The 22,304-nt window shown below is 25.2% G+C and overlaps 1 protein-coding gene across 2 annotated transcripts in view; it reads right to left on the minus strand.

Moving 5' to 3' along the window:
• LOC117169225 (RNA polymerase II subunit A C-terminal domain phosphatase) overlaps positions 1 to 20,751 on the minus strand; it is a 33,394-nt gene extending 12,643 nt beyond the window's left edge. For both annotated transcript variants that reach the window (XM_033355486.1, XM_033355484.1), the window contains exons 1-5: positions 20,372 to 20,751; positions 16,898 to 17,195; positions 11,854 to 12,098; positions 4,948 to 5,803; positions 314 to 481 (exon numbers count right to left, since the gene is read on the minus strand). In XM_033355486.1, the coding sequence (XP_033211377.1) occupies positions 314 to 481; positions 4,948 to 5,803; positions 11,854 to 12,098; positions 16,898 to 17,195; positions 20,372 to 20,598 (1,794 nt within the window). In that variant the 5' untranslated portion in view covers positions 20,599 to 20,751. The remainder of the gene's footprint in view (positions 1 to 313; positions 482 to 4,947; positions 5,804 to 11,853; positions 12,099 to 16,897; positions 17,196 to 20,371) is intronic.
• Positions 20,752 to 22,304: the final 1,553 nt, after the last annotated feature.

Consider the following 22,304-nt stretch of genomic DNA (forward strand, 5'->3'; position numbering starts at 1 on the left):
AATATAAGTAGTATTTAAGTTAGACTAAGGATGGAATTGTAAATATATGTACAGGGAGCGGTGGCCCTCAAACCCGTAAAAGGGAGAGATTAAATACATACAACTAAGTATTTATTTAAACAGTTAAAGTCAAACTTGACCCCATTTTTTCCCCTACAAATTTGTAAAATTCCCGATCAAGAAATGAATTCACGGCCATTTCTCGGTGGATTAGTTGCATTTTTTCTCAAATAGTCGCATTAAAAAAAGGCAAAAAAAAAAAAGAAAAGTCGTACAAATCGAGGCCTGAAAATCGAATTTTTCACAAACATACCTGAGCTGTAAGGGTGAATAATCGTTCGTCTACATGTTCCCAGCGTTCGGCGCACGTCCAAAGCCAATCCGGGTTCACGATTTTAATATCCCCTCTCTTTTTTGTTATATTTACCTTTTGGGTACCAGGCCTCATAGCTACTAAATGCGTAGTCTCCTCCGTTATGTCCTGCAGAAATTTTGGTAAACAAAATTCAAACAAAATTGTGTATAGAGCAATAAAAAATATTTACATAATCGAATGGTTTCAAGTGATGGTCAAAGACTTCCAAGATATTATTAGAAATTTGAGAAAATTCCAAGATTTTTTATTTGAAACAGGAAATCAAAAAAAAAAATTATAATTCTAAATTTGAATAGGGGTCTAAAAAATGCCTTTCTTCTAAATCAGAATTGTAATTATTTTCAAAAATTTCTGTTCTATGTAAAAAATTCTCTATCAATAAAAATAATAATGATTTACGAAATTTCGCTCTCCTAAAGAGTAAATTATTATTCTTTACGGAAGTTAGTCGTCCATAGTCAGAATTATATTTATTTACCAAATTTTCTATTTTGAGTAAGAAATGTATTAACTTCCTTTTTCTAACATTTGGAAGAGACAAGCTATCAATTCTGGCAAATTTTTTATTTGAAAAAAAAAACAGAAGTTTTAAGTTCAAACAAATTTCGTTTTGGAACAAGGAATTTTCAAAATCTGATGAATTCTGACTGTAAACAGGAATTGTTTTGTGAATTTTGATCTTTTAAATCTTTCAGAAAGTTCTTTTTGTAGAAGACAAAATTATATTTTTCTTTACTGAAATTCACCGTCTTAACTGTCAAAGTTATATTTTTTTATTAAAATTCGATATCCAAAACTTAAGATTAAAATTCTTTACTAAAATTCCGTGCTTCAAGACAGGATCATTGTGATTCTTTACGTAAGTATTTTTATAGATTCATTTCAGTAATCAGGCTGTCAATTTAAAAGATTTGAATGATTTTAAACAATTTTTACAGATTTAAACAGATTACTAGAAATGTCAAAAAATTTCAAAGATTTCTAATCTAGAACAGGGAATTTGGAAAAGAATTATTATAACTCTTAGTTTGAATATCAGATAATTTTTGGACATAAAAATAAAAATTACTTTTCAAAATTTTCGTTTCAATTTGATAAAATTATAAATACATACATCTCTGAATTATAATATATTATAATTCAGGAATTTAGTAAGTTACTTTTCCTAAAATTTGAAAGAGGAAAGTTTAAAATTTGTGCAGGATTTTATTTTCAAAAACAAGGAATTTTGAAATTTAAGCTAATTCTGGTTGGGAATAAGAAATTTCTTAATATGAAAAATTCTGACTTGAAACAGGGATTGTTTTTTTTCAAAATCCCTTGATAGAAATAAGAATTTAAATTATTTTCCAAAATTTCCCGTTTCATGTAAATAATTCCCTTTTTACAAAACTTGGAAGATCGAAGTTTCAAATTGCGACGAATTCTGATTTAGAACAGGCATCCTTGTTTTTAATTCCCTTCTTATAAATTAGAATTGAAATTCTTTTCCAAAATTCCCATTTCTCATATTAAAGTTAACCTAAAATTAAAACTATATAGTTCTTCATGGAAATTCCCAGTTATATTTTAAAATTATAATTTTTTTAGAAAACTCCCTGTCCCAACTATAAACATTGTATTTTTTCCTATAATTCCTTATCCTAAACTCAAAATTTGTTTTATAATAGTAATAAAAATGATAAAATTATATTTTTTCAGTGAAATTAAAATTATCTTCCCAAGTAAAAAAATAATTCATACGAAAAATTGCTACTCTAGTATCTAAATTATAGATTTTTACGGAAATTTCTGGTTCAAGAGTAAAAATTATCATTCATGACGGAAATTTTCTACTCGAAATTCAAAACTATAATGACCTATTTACAGAAATTGCTTGTTCCAAGTTTTAATTAAATTTATTTCCAAAAGATTCCTATTCCGAGTCAGAATTAAATGTATTTAGTTTATTTCGTATTATTATTCAAAAATATAACTTCCTTTTTCTAAAATTTGGAAGAGAAGTTTTAAATTCTGGTAAATTTTTGTTGTCAAAGAAAAAAAAATAAATTAAAATCAGACGAATTTTGAATCAAATCAGGGATTGTTTCTATAAAGTTCCTTATTATAAATCAGAGTTAAAATAATTTGTCAAAATTTTTCTTTTCCGTTAAAAAAATTACCGTTCCAAGTCAGCATGATATGTATTTACAAAATTTTATATTTCAATTCAGATACATAGGAACTCCCTTTTTCAGAAATTTATAATTGGCAAGTTTCAAATTAAGACTACTTTTTACTTACAAAAGCGATTTTTTTTAAATTCTCTTCTTCCAAAATAAAAATAAAAATTCTTTTCCCAAATTCCTGTCCCATGTCAAAAAAATTATAATTCCTGATGGAAATTTTCTGTTCGAAATTTAAAACTATAATGAACTATTTACAGAAATTGCCTGTTCCAAGTCACAATTAAATTTATTTCTAAAAGTTCTCTATTTCGAGTAAGAATTAAATTTATTTAGACCATTTCGTATTATTATTTAAAAATATAACTTCCTTTTTCTAAAATTTGGGGAAAAAGTTTTAAATTCTGGTAAATTTTTACTGTCAAACAAAATTTAACTAAAAAAAATTCAGATTCGGAACGAGGAATTTTTAAAATCAGATGAATTTTGAATTAAATCAGGGTTTGTTTTTGTAAATTTCCTTATTATAAATCAGAGTTAAAATAATTTTTCAACATTTTTCCTTTCCATTACAAAAATTACGATTCCTAGTCAGAATTATATTTATTTGTAAAATGTTATATTTAAATTTAGAAATATAGTAACTACCTTGAGAAATATAAAATTGGGAAGTTTCAAATTAAGACGACTTCACTTGGAATACAGATTTTTTTACTAAATTCTCTTCTCCTAAATCAAAATAATAATTCTTTTCTAAAATTCCCTGTTCCGTGTTAAATTATAATTCTTTACGAAAGTTGTTTATCCCAAAGTAAAAAATTGGATTCTTTACTAAAACTTCTTGTCCTAAAATAAAAAACTAACGAAAATAAAAAAATATCTAACGATCAAATTTAAACAAGCTTCAATTTTTAAATTCGACTGAATGAATAAATACTGATTCAACACCGAACCCTTAGTAGATTTTTTCTAAACGTTTTTCAGTACGATTTAAAAAAAAAGAAGACAAAAAAAGGAAGGGGATTTATTACAGAGTGACTGTTTTAACCAAAGAAAAAAATCCCCGGTCATTTCCCGGTTCGCAAAACTTTTTTCCCGGTCACTAAAGTTAGAAAATCGAACTCTAATAAAAACATTTTTCCATTTAAAGTAAAAAAAAATAAACAACAAATTAAACCATTGAAAGTGAAACTCTTGAATTTTAAACTTTTAAAATTGAAGTTTAAAACATTTTCGATTCAAAAATGTTGCATTCAAATGCTCAATAATTTAGACCTATAAACTGGAAGGCACTGACACTTTTTAAATGGACAGTTTTAAATAAAATGCAGATAAACTGCAAAATTTAGAGATTTTATCGTTCATAAACTATAGAGTTCAAAATTTAGATTAGGTTCTAAAAATATAAATCCACGTTTACATTTTCAATACTCTAAACTGAAGATTGAATCAATGAATTTAAAAAAAATGATAAATGATATTATACTACATTATATTATACCGAAAAAATTCGACTATTCGTACCAAAATTTTGGTGCAATAACCCACAACCTAATTTAAAACAAAATGTATATTTTTGCAAATTTCAAACAAAAAATGTAGAGGCTTCTTAGGAAATGTGAAAGACCTTAAAAGAATAAAAACATTTTCTTAGTTATTCCTAGGAAAATTGAAAATGATTTCTCATTTTGAAATATGTTTATAAGTTCTGAAAAAATTGCACACATTTGATTTCAATTACTTGATAACATTTCAAGTTTTAAATTAATTTTGAATCTTCTCAAAACTTCTAAATATCTGTGAAAATTACTCAAATTTTTCCTACAAATAATGAGTGTTCCATTATTATTTCTACATTAAAAGTCAACATTTAAAGGTTTTTATGTCAAACAATTCAGTTTTAAATTGTTTACTTTTAAATATTTCGCCCCAATTTACTTATCTAAAATGAGCAGTCAAATATTGCTAAATATTAAATAATTATTCTTTTTCTTAATTACAAAAAAATTTAATTGAAGGGGGTTAAAAATGAATATTTTGGACTGAAACAATATTTTTAATTTAATAAGAGCCTTTAATTACGCATAATTTATTATTAAGTTATTTTTTAAGTTGAAAGAAAATGATTAAGTTTCAATGGCACCTTTACATTTTTTTAATGACTAAGGCTTTCGAATTGAAACGGTCCAGCGGCCGCCCTATATTACCTTCTTCTTCTTTCCTTTTTTTTTGTTTAAAGTTCTTTGATTTGAGCCATTTAGGAGTGTTTTCAAATATGATCGCTAGGTTTGTTTAAACTGCGAAAAGTTTGCTGTTAAATGTGAACGTTGATAGCTAAAGATCAATTTATATTTAAAATTAATTCTCAATTTAATTGTTGAAATTAGAATGATGGATTTGTATTACCTGAGTAACTTGTGCACCAAACGCCCGAGCTACTTTGTAGGCTCGACTTTGATGGAGTTTCTGATGAGTCGGTATAATTCCACTAAAAGTTAGGGTCAAACCCTTTAAAACTCTCGCTCTTACTCTAGGAATAATATCTCTTAGTGACCTACGACCTGGTTCCTTTTCAAGGTCAGTGTAATATTCCTTATGAATTCTGCGTAAAATATCTTCTAAGTACATTAAATAATCATCTTGGTCTTCGTATTCAACCTCGCCTTCCTTTTTCGCCTCCTCTTTCGTTTCTTCCACTGGTTTCACATTATTTTCCTTCACTTCAGTACTTTCTTTACTACTCTTCTCATCCTCCTTTTCCTCGATCTTCTCAACTTCTCCTTTTTCCACCGTTACTTCTTCTAATTTTTCATCCGCTATTTCTTCGACTTTTTTACTGGTAGGCTCACTTTCTGATTTCTGATTTACTGTTTCATCTGCCACTTTTTCATCTGGGGTTTCCTGCGTTTTAGGGGCTTTCAGATCAGCAGCTTTTTCATCAGATGGCGCTGCCTCTTTCTCAACCTCCACCTGGACACTTTCAGATTCTTTTTTTTCCGGATCTTTTTCAGCATTCAGTTGAGAAGCCTCTTCCGAGACACCATTTTTATCTTGCTTTTCAGATCCAGCTGATTCACTAGTTCCAGATGATCCCGGTTGATTAGGATCGTCCAATTTGTTCATTCCAGGTGGCGCGTTAATGTTTGCAGTGTGTCGGAAAAAGTAGTAAGGCTTAACTTGAACCAAATTTCCACATCCTTGCCACACGTCCTCTCTATCGTCTATTATGCATACCATATCGTCTCCACAAGGAAACAAAGCTCTGCAATTTAAATATTAATTAGTTTTTATTTGAAAGTTTTTATTAAGGTTCAGGGTTGCTACAAGAGGGTGGCTCTTTTAATCAAACAAAAAAATCCTGATTCGCAAATCATTTTTCAAGGTCGATTAAGTTTAAAAAATCTAATCATTTTTCCATTTGAAGTAATAAAAACTGAGCTGCAAATGAAACCACTTGAAGACGAACTCTTAAATTTTTAACTTTTAAAATCGGAGTTTAAAAGTTTTTTATTTCAATTATTTTCTGTTCAAATCTAATTCAAATGCTCAATACTTTACACGTATCAAATGGAAGTTAAAATGCCAAATTAAAAATTGTAAATTTTACTGACCTGTAGAGTTCAGAGATTCAGATTCAATTCAAAAAATAGAAACCCACGTTATCATTTTCAATTCTAGAAATTGAAGAATCAATCAATGAATTATAATGTTTTCAAAATTATATCATTTCAAGTAGTTTTGAGCTAGAAACATTAAACACTGAACTATTACACTTTGAATAGTTTCAAAATCATTAAAATGCTTCGAAATTTTATTTAAAAATCTTGAAACCTCTATAGGTAGTTTTACATTTTTTCCAATTTTTAATTAGCTTTGATTTTTTCCAGAACTCCTGAACATCCTTTAAAATTATTTGAATTTTTCATAAACATTTTTTTTAAACATTTTGCTAAATTATAAAAATTGCCTTAAAATCTTCCACAATCATTTATGATAATTTAAAAAAATTTTCTAAATGTTTTTGAATCTTCATTTTAAATTACCTTTTCAAAATAAAAAATAATTTTCAATTTTTCTAGGAAATTTTTTATTCTTTCAAAATTCTTAAAAAGCTTCTACATTTTTTGTTCGAAATCCGTAAAAATCTATATTTACTTTTAAATTAGGCCGTGGGCTATTTACACAGAAATTTATGTACACTTTGTTTAAATTACTTCAAATTTTTAATTAATTAAAATTTTTTCAAAACTTCGAAATATTTCTTCACAACTTTCTTGAATTTTTTCTGAGAATAATATATGTTAAATTATTATTTATGCATCGAAATTCAAAAATTTGACTAACAAATTAAATATTTTTTAAAAAATAGAACAATTAAGATTGTAACATTCAAATTTTAGTTTTTAATATTTATTATAATTACTGATTTTAAATAAATAGCCAGATAATACAAAATATTAAGTAACTGTTAATTTTCTTAAATAATAAATTTAAAATTACATGATTTAAAAAATTGCATTCAAGCGTTCACATTTGGTTACGTTAAAAATTTAACGATTAAATTTTTTTTAAACCGAACACTTCTCAAAGTAAAATCTGAATTGTCTTTATTTTAAATAGTTTAAAAATCATTCAAATGCTTCGAAATTTTATTTCAAAACCTTGAAAGATCTACAGTTTTACAGTTTTTCAAATATTGAATTATCTGAAATTTTTTCAGATCTTCTAAACATCTTTTAAAATGATTTACATTTTTCCTCAAATTTGATTAAAAATTCTGCCAAATTATAAAAATTTCCTTAAAATCTTCCACATTCAATTTTGATCATTAAAAAAAATTCTAAATGTTTTTGAATATTCATTTAAAATTAACTTTTCAAAATAAAAAATCATTTTCAATTTTCCTAGGAAAAATTTTTTATTATCCTGAGCCTTTCAAAATTGTTGAAAAGCTTCTAAATTCTTTGTTCTAAATCTGTCAAAATCTATATTTAATTTTAAATTAGGCCGTGGACTATTTACACATAAATTTGTATACACTTTCTTTAAATCATTTCAAATTATTAAAAATTTTAAATTATTATTATTTTAAATTTCGAAATATATATTTAACTTACTTGAATTTTTTCTAAAAATAATATGTGTTCGATTGTTATTAATGTATCAAAATTAAACAATTTGACTAACAAATTAAATATTTTTTTAAATAGAACAATTAAAATTGTAACATTCAAATTTTAGTTTTTAACATTTATTATAGTTACTGATTTTAAATAAATAGTCAGATGTTTCTAAATATTAAGTAATTGTTAATTTTCGTAAGTAAAAAATGTTAAATTAAATGGTTTAAAAATGAAATATTTAAGACTAAAATAATATTTGAAATTTAATACGAGCTTTTAAGTATTAACATATTATTTTGAAGTTATTTTAAAATTGAAAATAGTTTATAAAATTTCAATCAAGCGTTCACAATTGTTTACATTAAAAATTGAATGATTACATTTTTTTTAAACTGAACACTTCTCAAATTAAAATCTGAATTGTTTATATTTTAAATAGTTTAAAAATCATTCAAATGCTTCGAAATTTTATCTAAAAATCTTGAAACATCATATTCAAATAACATATTGTTTTAAATTTATTAAAATTTTTAATAATTTTCAAAATTTTTTCAGTACTTCAAGTTTTTTTTGTATCCTGGTAAATTAAATATACTTCCTTAAAATCTGTCAGATTGATTTCTGAAGATTTTGTAAATCTTTTTAAATATTCTCTTAAAATTAATTCTTCAAAATAAAGTCATTTTCCTAAAAATCTTAAAAAAATGTTTTTCATTCTCTCGAAGCCTTTCATAATTCCTACAAAACTTTGTTTAAATTATTTGAAATCGTTTCAAATTTACAATGAATTTTCAATCTTTTCAGACCTTCTTAATATCTCTTCAACTTACTCGAAGGTTTGCTAGGAATAAAATTATTGGTGTGTAATATTTATTATGCATCAAAGTTCAAACATTTTACTTGTAAATTAAATTTTTTCAAATAAAACCATTAAAATTGTAATGTTAAAACTTTAGTTTTTGGTTTAGTTTTGAATACTTTATTTACAATTACTGATTTTACATGAACAATCATATATTTCTAAATATTAGGCAAATTATTATTTTTTTAATTAAAAAATTTCTAGTTTTTAAATTTTAGACTGAAACAATATTTTAAATTGAATGGAGCTTTTAATTATGAATATATTATTTTAAAGTTAATTAAAAATTAAAAATAGTTGCTAAAGTTTCAATCAGGCATTTACGTTTGTTTAACTAATAAGATTTTCCCATTTGAACAGTTTCATTTTCGACTTTCAAGTCGACTTCAAATGATACTAATTTTTACTTTAATAAATTTTCCAATCAGCATTGTAAAATTCTTTAAATAAAAAATATACACGTAAAAATTAAAATCGAAAATGGAAAATCTGAAAGTGAAAGATTTTCGAAAAAAAAAAAAAAATTGGTAAAATTCCCGGTCAAGATTCAAATAATTGTAAAATCTTTAGAATCTTTGAAACTTTTTAAAAGATTTCGAAATTTCACAAGTCCTTTTTCTATTTTAAAGATTTCAAACAGTTTCAAAAGATTTCAAAGATTTCAAAAGGTTTTAAGGATTTCAAATGATTTCGCAAAGATTTTTAAAGGTTTCAAAGAATTGAAATATTTCACAAAAGTTGTAATTCAAATTTCAGAAAGTTTAAAAACATTTCAAGGCCTTCAACAATTACAAAAAATTTCAATGATCTCATTAAAATTTCAAGGATTTTAAAGATTTTGCATGGGTTTCAGAGGTTTTTAAAATTTCATCAAAATTGCAAAAGGTTTCAAACAATTTAAAAATTATTCAGAACAATCTCAAAGACTTTAAATATTTCAATAGCTTTCACAAAGGTTTGAAAGACTTCAGAAATTCTAAAGGATTTTAGAATATTTTAGAAAGTTTTGACGGTTTCAATAGGCTTCGCAAATAATTCAAATGTTCCAAGAGGTTTCGAGGATTACACAAGGATTTAAACAATTTTACAAAGGAGCTGTACATTAGATTTCAAATATTTCGTCTTTTTAGATATCAAATTTGCCCTTTTGAATAAAAAATTCCTCTTTTGGTTAAAAATTCAACTGTATTGGGTTAAAAGTTCAAATATTTGGTCGAAAATTCATCTTTTGTGAGAAAATTCATCTTTTTCGGTTGAAATTTCATTCGATTTAATTGAAATTTTGAAAAATGAATAATTAACTTTCAACCAAAAATATAACAGTAGAATTTTAAATTAAAAAGAATGAAATTTCAACCAAAAAAGATTAATTTTCTAACAAAAGATGCAATTCCAATCCAAATGGATGAATATTCAACAAAACAGTTGAAGTTTCTAACAAAATAATTGAATTTGCCATAAAATAATTAAATTATCAAATAAGAGATGATTTCTGAACCAAAAATATAATAGTAGAATTTTAAACTAAAACGAATTAACCTTTAACCAAAAAAGATGACTTTTCGACCAAATATTTGAATTTTGTACGAAAAGAGGAATTTTTAATTCAAAAGGACAAATTTGATATCTAAAATACGAAATCTTAAAATCTTTGAAATCTAATGTACAGCGCCTTTGTAAAATTTTGTGAATCCTTTTGTAATCTTTGAAATCTTTTGGAACATTTGAATTATTTGTGCAGCCTATTGAAACCTTCAAAACTTTCTAAAATATTCTGAAATCCCTTAGAGCTTTTGAAGTCCTTCGAACCTTTGTGAAAGCTATTGAAATATTTAAAGTCTTTGCGATTGTTCTGAATAATTTTTAAATTGTTTGAAATCTTTTGCAATTTTGATGAAATTTAAAAAATCTCTGAAACCCATGAAAAATCTTTAAAATCCTTGAAATTTTATTGAGATCATTGAAATCTTTGGTAATCGTTGAAGGCCTTGAAATATTTTTATATTTTTGGAAATTTGAATTAAAACTTTTGTGAAATATTTCAATTATTTGAAACCTTTGAAAATCTTTCAGAAATCTTTTGGAATTTTTGTGGATTTTAGAAAACTGTTGTAATCCATGCGAAAGTTTTAAAATCCTTCAAACCTTTTGAAATATTTTGAAACTGTTTGAAATCTTTAAAATATAAAAATTATACAATTTTTTGAATCTTTAAAATCTTTTAAAACCTTTATGAAATCTTCTCAAGTTTTTTGAATTTTGGAAATCTGCTGAAATCCATGTGAACCTCTTAAAATCCTTGAAACCTGTTGAAATTATTGAAATCTTTGCGAAATTTTTGAAATATTTTGAGAGCTTTATACTCGTTCTAAAATTCTTGAAATATTTCTGATTTTTTTAAAAATCTTTAAAATATTTCTGAAATCTTTTGAAACCGTTTTATATTTCTGAAATATTATTTACGCGACTGTGTAAAATTTGTTGAATCTTTGAAATCCTTAAAACCTTTCTGAAACCTGTTGAAATGCTCGAAATCTTTTTGACATTTAAAAAATTTTTTTTGAAATAGTTGTGCAAAAAAGCAGATTGCTGAAGAAAACAGTTTCTCTATGATTTAAAAATATAAAATAATATTACTGATAATTTCACTGAAAAAAAACAACATTTTTTAATGACAAAATTTTAAAACTTACAAAAACATATATTTTAACCATGCTTTTTTGCAATTGAATTGTATCTTACTATCGTTTCTTACCTATTTTGGAAAAAAGATTGAATTTAAAAAAAAGGATGGACTTTTTTCGCAGCAAAAATTTCCTACAACTCTACTGTTACCAATTTTAAAGCTAAATTCTTCTATATCTGAAATAGTTGAACAGTTTTTTTAAACCAAATAACTGTAATCGAAGATTATTCACTTATTGTCCAAACTGGAAACAGTACAAAAAACAATTTTTTCAAAACTGGCACGAAGCGACAGCATACGAAGATTCAATTATAAAAAAATATTGTTAAAATAAAATTTTTCGTAAATTTCCAACTAAATCGTACTAAATGTTTTTTCTTTCATAAATTTTCGCTAATGGTTTTTCAATCACTCGAAAATTATAATGCTAAAACTGAATTAAAATCGACATTTTCAAGTAATAATTTTTGTAATTTGTAGTTTAATATCACAAAAGATGTAAACTTTAAAATTCTTTATCACATTTTTGATATACAAATACTAAAAGATTAAAAGATTTAAATTACTCTTCGGATTTCAATTTAAGAAATGTTTCATAATCAAAAAATCAAATCAAATTCAAAGCAAATCAAGCAACATACTTAAGATTAGGGTATTTTGAGCCAGGATCGAAGCACTCGTCTCTGGAAAGTATCCTATGAGAAAAGAGTTCTCCATCTTTATCTAGAAGTCCAGCAACGGTGTGAGCATATTCTCGAACTCCAAATGTACAAATGTGTAATTCGTATAGTCTACTCATTTCCGAAAGGAAATGACGAGTATGAGGCCTTAAACGAGTATGGTACCAGTGAGTCCTTTGTCCAGGAAGTTTATAGTGATGCACGTCCTGTAAAATTAAATTAAATCATCGATCGCAGCGCAAAGAGCTAAAATAAAGAAACATGTGTTTAAGAATTTATTCTTAAAAACATGTTCAGTAGAGCAAAATAAAAATGATAAAATTAATCGAATCGTTTAAGCTGAGACAAAAATTGGTAAGTCGACATCCAAAAGAATTAAAAAAAAAAAATACAATCAGTTAATAATTTCTGTTCTCGTTTTTAAATTTTAAATGTTTGAAATAAATAAAAAATCAGTCTTATTTAAAATTGTTTGAAAATGTAAAAAAAATTTTTTTATTGTCTCTTTTACGGGGTATTTATAAAGTTCCAAAATTTCATTGGTTGAAGCTGAACAAATTTCAGGTTCGAATATTTAATTTTTTTTAGTGTGTGCATGACTCAATAAAAAAAAACATGATTGCACATTTAAAAGAAAACTAGTATGGAGTGAAAAATTTATTTTTAAATTTCGTATTTTTTTATCATTATTTACTAGTAAAAGCTGTAAAATAAAACAAATTCGTTATAATTTTTCAAGCAAAATCTCAATAGTTTTGACAAATTGTATCATTTTCACTCCGTCATACTCTTGAGTGCTTGTAAACTCAAATTAAAAATTGCTCAAGCAATGCCCGTTTCAACCAAAGAAAAAAATGTCCGGTTCTCAAACATTTTTCACGGCCGATAAAGTTAAAATATTCAAATTCTAAAGCCAACAATTTCTCCATTTAAAGTAATAAAAACTGCTGCAAATTAAAGCACTCAAAATGGTACTCTTGATTTTTAAACTTTTAAAACTGAAGTTTAAACTTTTTTAATTAAAAATTTTTGTATTCAAATGCAATTAAACATCCAAATATATATTTTTTACTTTTATAAATTATAGAATTCAGAAATCCAGATTCAGTTCGAAAAATAAAAATCCAGGTTATCATTTTCAATGCTCTAAATTAAAGAATTAATCAATGCACTTAAAAATTTTTAAAATTCTATCATTTTAAGCAATTTTAAGCTAATAAGGTTTAAAATTTAATTAATTTTGTAATATTTATTTTTAAACATTTATTTTTTAAACTGAACATTTCTTAAATTAAAAGTTATAGTTTTTTAATATTTTAAAAATCTTTTAAAATGCTTCAAAATTTTATTTCAAAATCTTGAAACATTTACATGTTGTTCGACATTAAAATTTTTTTAAAGATATTTAAAATATGTTTTAAGAACTTCTAAACATCTTTTAAAATAGTTCGAATTTTTCCCAAATATTTTTCTTTAATCCTGCCAAATTGAAAAAATTTCCTTAAAATCTTCCACAATCATTTTTGATGATTTTGGTTTTTGAATATTTAATTTATAATTACTGATTTTAAATGAACAGTCAGATATTTGTAAATATTAAGTGTGTTTTTTTTTCTTATTAGAACATTTTAAATTGTATGGTTCAAAAATAGATTATTTCAAACTAAAATAATATTCAAATTGAATAAAAACCGCTTTTGATTGAAAATATATTATTTTGAAGTTATTTAAATTTTTTATGTTAAAATCTAGAAATTCTAAAATTGTCAACTGATTCCGAATCGTCTTGGAAAATCAATTAATATTTACTATCGCATTCTTAAAGTAAAATTCAATTTTAAAAATCATGAATGAATTTATATTTACAGTTGGTCGACTAAAAAGGTTTTTTATAAAACATCTTTAATTTTCAAGGCATCTAATTTTTCATTTTATAAGCCTTTAAAATAGCATTTTAAAATTCTTTAAATTAAAATATATGCCTAAAAAATAAAAATCTAGAATGGAAAATTTTTAAAGTGCAAGATTTTCGAATTAGGAATTATAAATGGAATGATATCGTAATTGATAAAAATCACAATTTGTCAAATTATTTTAAAAACGGTTCAAATAGAGAGTTGAAAGAAATTTTGATTCGATTTTTTAAATTCCCGGTCAAAAAATAAATTCACTGTCATTTTCCGGTTTCATAAAATTCCCGGTCAAAAGTGAAATAGTTGAATTTTCAGTTACAAAAGTTTATTGTCAACCAATTAAGATGAATTCTGAACAAAAAATGTAATAGTTCAATCATGAGACTTTATTTTTAAATAAAAAACAATTTAATTCAACCAAAAATGACGAATTGTCAACAAAATCGTTGCATTTTTGGCAAAAGGAAATGAATTTTCAAATTAAAAAGACAAATGTGCAACTAAGAAGGATATTTCAGTGCAGAAAGAAAAAAAAATGTCACCCAAATTGTGAAATTTGAAAGCAAAAACAACGCATTTTCTATAAAAGAATATAATTTTTAACCAAAAACTATGAATTTGCATAAAAAAGTTAATTTTCAACAAAACAGTTATATTTTCAGCCAGAGATACATTTTCAACCAAGAAAATAAATTTTTTACAAACTATTCAGTTAAGGAGAATGAAATTTCAACAAAAAATATGACTTTTCTACCAAGCGATCATTTTTCTACCAAAAGATTAATTTTCAATCCAAAAGGACGAATCTTAAAAAGAAAACAGTTGAAGTTTTGACCAAAATAATTGAATTCTCCTTCAAATAATTCAATTATCAACCAAAAGATGAATTTTAAAACAAAATTATAACAGTGGATTTTTAAATTAAAAAGAATTAACCTTCTAGGGACAGATTTTCTACCCAAAAAGACGAACGTTCAAAAAAACAGTGGAATTTTCGAGCAAAAAGATGAGTTTTTGACAAAATATTTGAATTTTCAACCCAATAGTAAAAATTGTATATTTAAAAAGACGAATGTTCAACAAAACAGTTGAAGTTTCGACCAAAAAAGATGATTTTAAAAAGAATAGTTTAATTTTCAACCAAAAAGTTAAATTTTTAACCAAAAGAGACAACTTTTCTACTAACAGATGAATTTTCTATTTCAAAGGACAAATTTTGTACCCAAAAAAACAAATAGTTTAACAAAACAGTTTGAGTTTTGACAAAAAAGATTAGTTTTTAACAGAACAATTTAATTTTCAATAAAATCAGGGTTTCTGATTTAGTCATAGAAAAAAATTCACGGTTCGCAAACATTTTTCAAGGTCAATAAAATAAAAAGAAATTGAACTTTGAAGCTAAAGATTTCTTCATGTGCATTAATAAAAAATAAAATACAAATTAAAGTACTGAAAATAGAACTATTGAATTTTAAACTTTCGAAATTGAAGTTTAAAAGTTTTTTAATTAAAACATTTCGTATTTAATTGCTCAATAATTTACACGTAAAAAATAAAAAGTACCAATAATTTTCAATTGATCAATTTTAAATGAAATGCAGATATACTGCAATGAACTTTAAAATTATATTTTTTTAAACAATTTTGAGCTGCAAACGTTCAAAATTGAAAAATAAAATTTTTTTAACTGAACCAACGTCCTTGAAAAGCTTCAAAATTTTATTTTAGAATCTTGAGAAATCTAGAAATTGTTTTAGATTTACTCAACAGTAAAATTATTTTTCATTTTTTTAGAACTTCTAAATATCTTTTGAAATTAATAGAATTTTTCCTACAATGTTTAGAAACTTCTGCAAATTAAACAAAAAATTCTTAACATCTTCAAAATTTTGGAAATCTTTTTGAATATTCTTTTATAATATTCAAAAACGAAAAATTATTTTCAATTTTCCTCAAAATCTTTAGGGAAATATTTTCATTCTTTTGAAGCCTTTCGCAATTCTTAGGAAGTTTCTAAATTTTCTTTTTGGAATCTGCAAAAATCTTCATTTCATTTTAAGTCAGGCAGTGGCAATTTGTTTAAATTCTTTAAAGTTTTAGATTAATTTGGAATATTTTCAGAACTTCTAAATACCTCTTAAAATTATTCAAATATTTCCACAAATAATAAGTGTTCAAGTGCTATTTGAACACCAAAATTCAACAATTTCACTTGATAATTAAACATTTAAAAAAAATAAAAATCAAAATTGTAACGTTCAAAGTTTATAGAATTCTTCGAAATTTGAACGATTCAAGGCTTTCAATGTCAAACGATTCAGTTTACAATTTTTTAAATTGAAATATTTGGTTTAAATTCATTCGTCATAAATAAACAGTCAACTATTGCTAAATAAAGATTCTTTTTCTTCATTATTTTTTTTTTTTATTGAATGGATTAAAAATTATTATTTTAAATTGAAACATTTTAAATTTAGTGAAAGCGTTTAATTGCAAATACATTACTGTGAAGTTATTTTTAAGTTAAAAATAGTTGATACAGTGAAACAGGTTTAATTTTTAACGTTCAAATCCGGAATTTCTTAATTTTTAACCGATTTAATATCGCTTTGACAAATCAATTATTGTTCCCTTTTAAACATAATTAATTTATAATTTACATTTGATAAAGTAAAAACAGCTTTTATCCAAAATTTGCATCTTCAAACGCTTTTAATTTTTAATTATTTGAGTGTTCAAGAATGCATTTTCAAATTATTTTAATTAAAAACTTTTGAAGTAGAAGATTTTCGAATTAAGCGTTGTATATAGAAAAAATAGAAACAGGTCATTCAACTCACTAATTTGAAAACTTTGGTAATCGAACTTGGACAGATTTTTCTTCTAAATATTGATCAAATTCCCGGTTTCTCGGTCCAGCGGCAACCCGAAAAATAATTAATTTTCAACCGAAAACAGGAAAAATAAGAATTCTTTAAAAAAAAGAAAAGAGAGGAATGGAGAAAAATGGTGAAGGATACATAATAGATAATAATTTAATTGCAAAAAGCATGTAAAATGTATGTTGAAGATTTAATGGTGCTCTGGAATACCTTTATGTTAGCCGGAACATCATCATTAGTGGTGTGAACTATAGTTTGATCCAGATCCACTAAGAGAGCTAATTTTTGATCACGCAGTAGTCGCTGTTCATCTGCTTTTCCAATCTGTACTGCCAACTCGGGACAAACTTTAAGTTCCGGAATACTGTGCACCATTGGCACACTGGCTTGAGAAACCAAACCCGTGTCTCCACCTGGACCTCCTTCCCTCAAATCTACACCACATTCTGCGCAAAGGTCTTTCATTACTGTAGGATGAGTGCATCCCTCCAATAGAAGTATCATTTGCCTGTAAAACTAACGATTTATGCTAATACGGAACAATAATTTTAATATTTCAAAACGGAGACCAGAGAAAACAGATACAACTCTTCAAAAGAGTTACTCGGCTTTCTCCAGGTAAATTGTTCATTTTCCCTGGCCAATTTAAAGAGTGCAAAGAAATTCAACAATTCTGTGACCCATTTGCAGTCCAGGGAGACGTTTTGATTGAAGAACAACAATTTCCGGTCATTTCCTGGTTCGAAAACATTTTTCTCGGTCAATAAAATTGAACAATTTCAACTCTAAAGCTAAGCATTTTTCCATTTGAAGTAATAAAGAATAAACTACAAATTGATTATAGGTGTAAAATGAAAGATACGTACTAACATTATTGAATTGAAAAATTGTAAATGAAATGTAGGTAAACAGCAAAATTTGCAATTTTTAAATTTTATAAAGGATTGAGTTCAAAGATTCAAATACAGTTTCAAAATTATAAATTACCGTTATCATTTTCTTGGTTCTAAATTAAAAAATCAATCAATGAACTTAACAAATGTCAAAATTATATATTTTCAAGAAACTTTAAGCCAGAAAAATTAATTTTTTTTTAACTTCACACTTCTTTAATTAGAAGTTATATTATTTTCATTTGAAATAGTTTAAGTATCCTTGAAAAGCCTAAAATTTTATTTCAAAATCTTGAGAAATCTAGAAATTCTTTTAAATTTTTTCAAATTTAAAAATTATTTTGAAATTTTTCAGAACCTTTAAGTATCTTTTAACATGAATCGAATGTCCTACAATTTTGAGAAAATCCTGCTTATTAATCAAAGATGATATGATTATAATTTTAATTCAAAGATTCAAAATTGATTAAAAACTTGAAATGATTTCCAATTATTTAAACGAGGTGTATCTACCGGAAAAATTCGGTTATTCGTACCGAAATTTCGTAGAAAATTGCAACATAATGTAAAACAAAGTGCAGATTTGTTCAAAATTCAAATAGAAAATCTAGAAGCTTTTTAAGAATTGTGAATGGCTTTAATAGAATAAAAACATTGTCTCAAGATTCCTATAGAAAAATCTAAAATGATTTGTTATGTAGAAAAATTATTTTAAGAAAATATTCTCAAAATTGGCAAAGGAAAAGTTGAAAAATTTGCAGTATTTTCTAAAAATTGAAGGAAAAAATCAATTCAGTTGAAAATCCATTGAACTGAGTAGAATTGATTGAATTTAGAATAATTCAAAAGCATTTCAAAGAATTCATGGTAAATTCCAAATAAATTGCAAAAAATATTTGAAAATTTCTTGAAATCTTTGAAACTCTAAGAAACCGCTCACTGCTTTTAAATAAATTCTTTAAAATTCATTAAAATATTATAAAATCCCATGAAGTTCTATGAAATTTGATAATGTTCCTAGAAAAAATCTTGAAAAAAAACTTTAGAATATTTTTAAAATATCTTAAAATCTTATAGGTCTCATAAAACATGCAAATTTGTGTAAATCCCATAAAATTACGAAAACCCTTGAAATTGTTTAAATCTCTTCAAAACGACTAGGAATATTTTTAAATATCTCAAATCATTTTAAATCCCATTAAATTACTGAAATCAACTAAAAATTATTTGTAATTTTTTGAAATAACCTACAATATTTCCAATCTTTCTACATTTTTAAACCTTTTGAAAATGCCTAAGTAATCGAAAAAATACTTTGAAATATTTAAAATCCTCTGATTATTTTAAAAACTTTCAAAAATTTCAAAAAATCCCTTGAATTAAGTAGAATTGAGTAAATTTAGAAGATTCAAAGTGGATTAATTTTTTTCTCAAGACTAACAAAGAAGGAAAATAATTCAGAAACTAATAAAAATTCAGGGTGATTTTCAGTAACTAATTTTAAATCTCTTAAAATTTTTGAAATCCTACGAAATAACTCAGTTTTATTGAATAAATTCTTTGAAATATACTAAAATATGGTAAAATGCTTTAATTAAAAAATTTCTAAATAAAAAAATATAAATCCACGCCATCATTTCTATTGGTCTAAATTGAAGAATGAATCAATGTTATTTTTCATCATAATATTATTTTAAACAATTTCAAGTCAGTAACATTAAAAATTAATCGATTAAAAATTTGTTTAGGGCGAACATTTTTTAAATTGGAAATTAAATTAGTTTAACTTTAAGCCCTTACAAATTATTAATTGTTAAATTAAAAGACTTTAATTTAAAAGATCTTAAAAGACTTTTTTATCTTCGCCTTCTTTTTATCGCCTTAAAAGATTTTTTTATTATCTTAAAACATTTCAGAATTCTTAAAAATTTTCAAAATTTGATTTCAAAATCATCAAACATCTCAATTTTATTTTTTGATATTTTTTTTCAAATTTTAAATCCTGCAGATTTAATAAAATTGCCTTAAAATCATTCCGATTCTTTTTGAACAATTTTATCAAGGAATTTTCAAAAAAATATTCTCTTAAAATTAATTTTCCAAAATAAAATATTTTAAATTTCACAAGAATCTGCCAAAATCTACACTTTATTCAAAATCTTTTGCAATCTTTCAAGTTTTAAATTACTTTTAAATGTTCTCGAAACTTATAATTATCTCATAAACTTTTAATCTATTATTAAAAAAATTATTCAATGTTCAGTTTTTATAAATAAATCAAAATTTAACACTGAAATTTCTACTCAAGGTCTTCGATTATTAAACAATTCAGTTTCGAATTTAAATTGAACGGTCAAATATATCTAAAAAAGAAAAATAGTTCTTTTTTAAAAAATAAAAACTTAAATTGAATGGGTTAAAAATGGAATACTTAGGACTGAAAAAATATTTGAATGAATCGCAAAATTCAAAATTGTTCACTCTAAAATTTAGATATTAAATTAAAAAATGTGAAATTAAGTGCAATTTTATCAAATTCGGAAAATGTAAACAGGAAAATAACAAGCGGAAAGTATTGAAATTTTCCGAAACTGACTTGACGGCAAGCTGTCACGCCAAACGGGTATGTTTATTTAACATATATCTTTCTAAATAACAAAATAATGATAACATATTGCGTATCTTTCAGATTTTTTTGCGTTAATTTTAATTAATTCGGTAATTTACAGGCATTATCCCCACCATCCCGGCATTGATAATAACAAATAAATTTTAAGGTTAAGACTCATACCCTGGCTGAATAATTTCGTTTGCTTTTGCCAAAAACTTCGTGACTCGTCCTCGTTCTGTTTTTGCACGAAGTTTTTCCTCTGGATTCGTTTTATCATCGTTATCGGATGTTACTGTTTTATACAAAAGCAGCACCTTTCCAGGAGATATCATGGTCCCAGCTGAAACTTTCCATCTCAAAATTTTCGCTGGCTTTTCGAAAGGAAATAACACTTCGGTTGTAGCCATTGCTTCCCACAATATTAAATAAAAAAAAAATAGTAAAATTGTTTGTTTGAGAAGCTTTTCTATTGTTCACTTCGAAAGTACTTGTAATATTTTGCGCGGGAGATTAATATAAACACGTAAACACGCACCAACGTTCGCCATTATAGCATCACCATGTGCGTGACGTCACCGAACCACGTGACCAAGTAGCCACTACTTTGGCGGTAAGTCTGAGTTTTTTGAAAGTCTAACTTATCAACCGAAGGTTATTCAATAATTATGGATCAATTTTTTCGAATTTGTTCAAATTTTAATACCTTTAGTTTGAAGGTGGACATACTTTTATGACTATAGTAATGTGAATTTCAAAATTTTTATTGATTATTAAATGTTTTGATTCATATTGTTATTTATTTAATTTATTTCATTTCTTTCATTTAGTTTATTCATTTTATTCTATATAAAATAGAGACTTAAAGCCCAATACAGAAAAATTGGAATTTGTTTTTCAATCTCAAATTCAAAATGTTGTGATCCTAGAAAGTTGTAAATGTTCAAGATGTGGGAGACGGAAATTGTTCAAACTAAAGAAATAATGGTAGTAAACATTTTTCAAGGGCGATAAATGTTTAAATCCCAATACAGGAAAATTGAGTTTTTGCATGAATTGTAGATAATACATTTTGTGAAAACTGCATAAAATTCTAAAAATGTTAGTGCATTAAATTCTTTTTAGAATACTTCACTTAGGAGAAAAATATTTTAAAAATGATCCAAAGTCCTCTTCAAACAAGTATGTGACCTTGCAACGTGATATTCCTAGAATAGTTGAACCTTACAAAATCCCAATTTTAGTGAAATTTGAAGCGGTTTTTATAACTGTTGGACCATTCTTCGTACTATTAATATACATTTTAAATTATAAACGTCAAAAAAGGTTATTTTTCGTTCAACCACTAGCGTCTATATTAATTCCCCCGTCAGCTGAGTTAATCAAATTGATGTCTACTACCGAAGATGGACGAATCAGAATCCCTCGTTTTCCCGCACAAATTTCGAAAATCTACTCTTTTAAGACCACGTGATTAGTGGGTCACGTGACTAGATTCCTACCTTACCGACACTTTTTTTATATCACAAATTATGTTCACACGAAGTGCCACATCGAGTTGAAAATTTGGGATAATAAATGAGAAGCATTAAGAAAGGAGGGTCTGGTCTTAAATTTTTATAACAACGAAAACAGCTTTATTTGTAAATAATTTTTTTTTGCTTTTTTCAAAATTATTAAAATTTAGGACCAGACCCAACTTTCTTAGTGCTTCTTATTAATTATCCCAAATTTTCAGCTCCATGTAGCGCTTCGTTTGAAAATAATTTGGGAAATAAGAAAATGTCGATAAGATAAGAATCTGGCCACGTGACCCACTCATCACATGGTCTTAAGATAAAACAATTTAAACGTATTAGAAAAAAATTTCCTGAAGTAATTATATTTAATTTTTAGCGCTCTTTCAATTTCAATGGGAAGAGAATATATTTTAAAATATGCAACAACCCAATTGGAATATTTGTTTTACCCCGAAATTCAAATTTTTCTAAACCATTCCCTGTTTGTTCTAGGAATTTGTAAATCCTCTAGAAGTGGTTGTCGGAACTAGTCCAATGTAAAGAAATACTTTCAACTTTTTTTTCCAGACCCATTAGAAATTCATAGCCCCATATAG

This window comes from Belonocnema kinseyi, chromosome 3 (genome assembly GCF_010883055.1).
Source record: "Belonocnema kinseyi isolate 2016_QV_RU_SX_M_011 chromosome 3, B_treatae_v1, whole genome shotgun sequence".
Lineage (NCBI taxonomy): Eukaryota > Metazoa > Arthropoda > Insecta > Hymenoptera > Cynipidae > Belonocnema > Belonocnema kinseyi.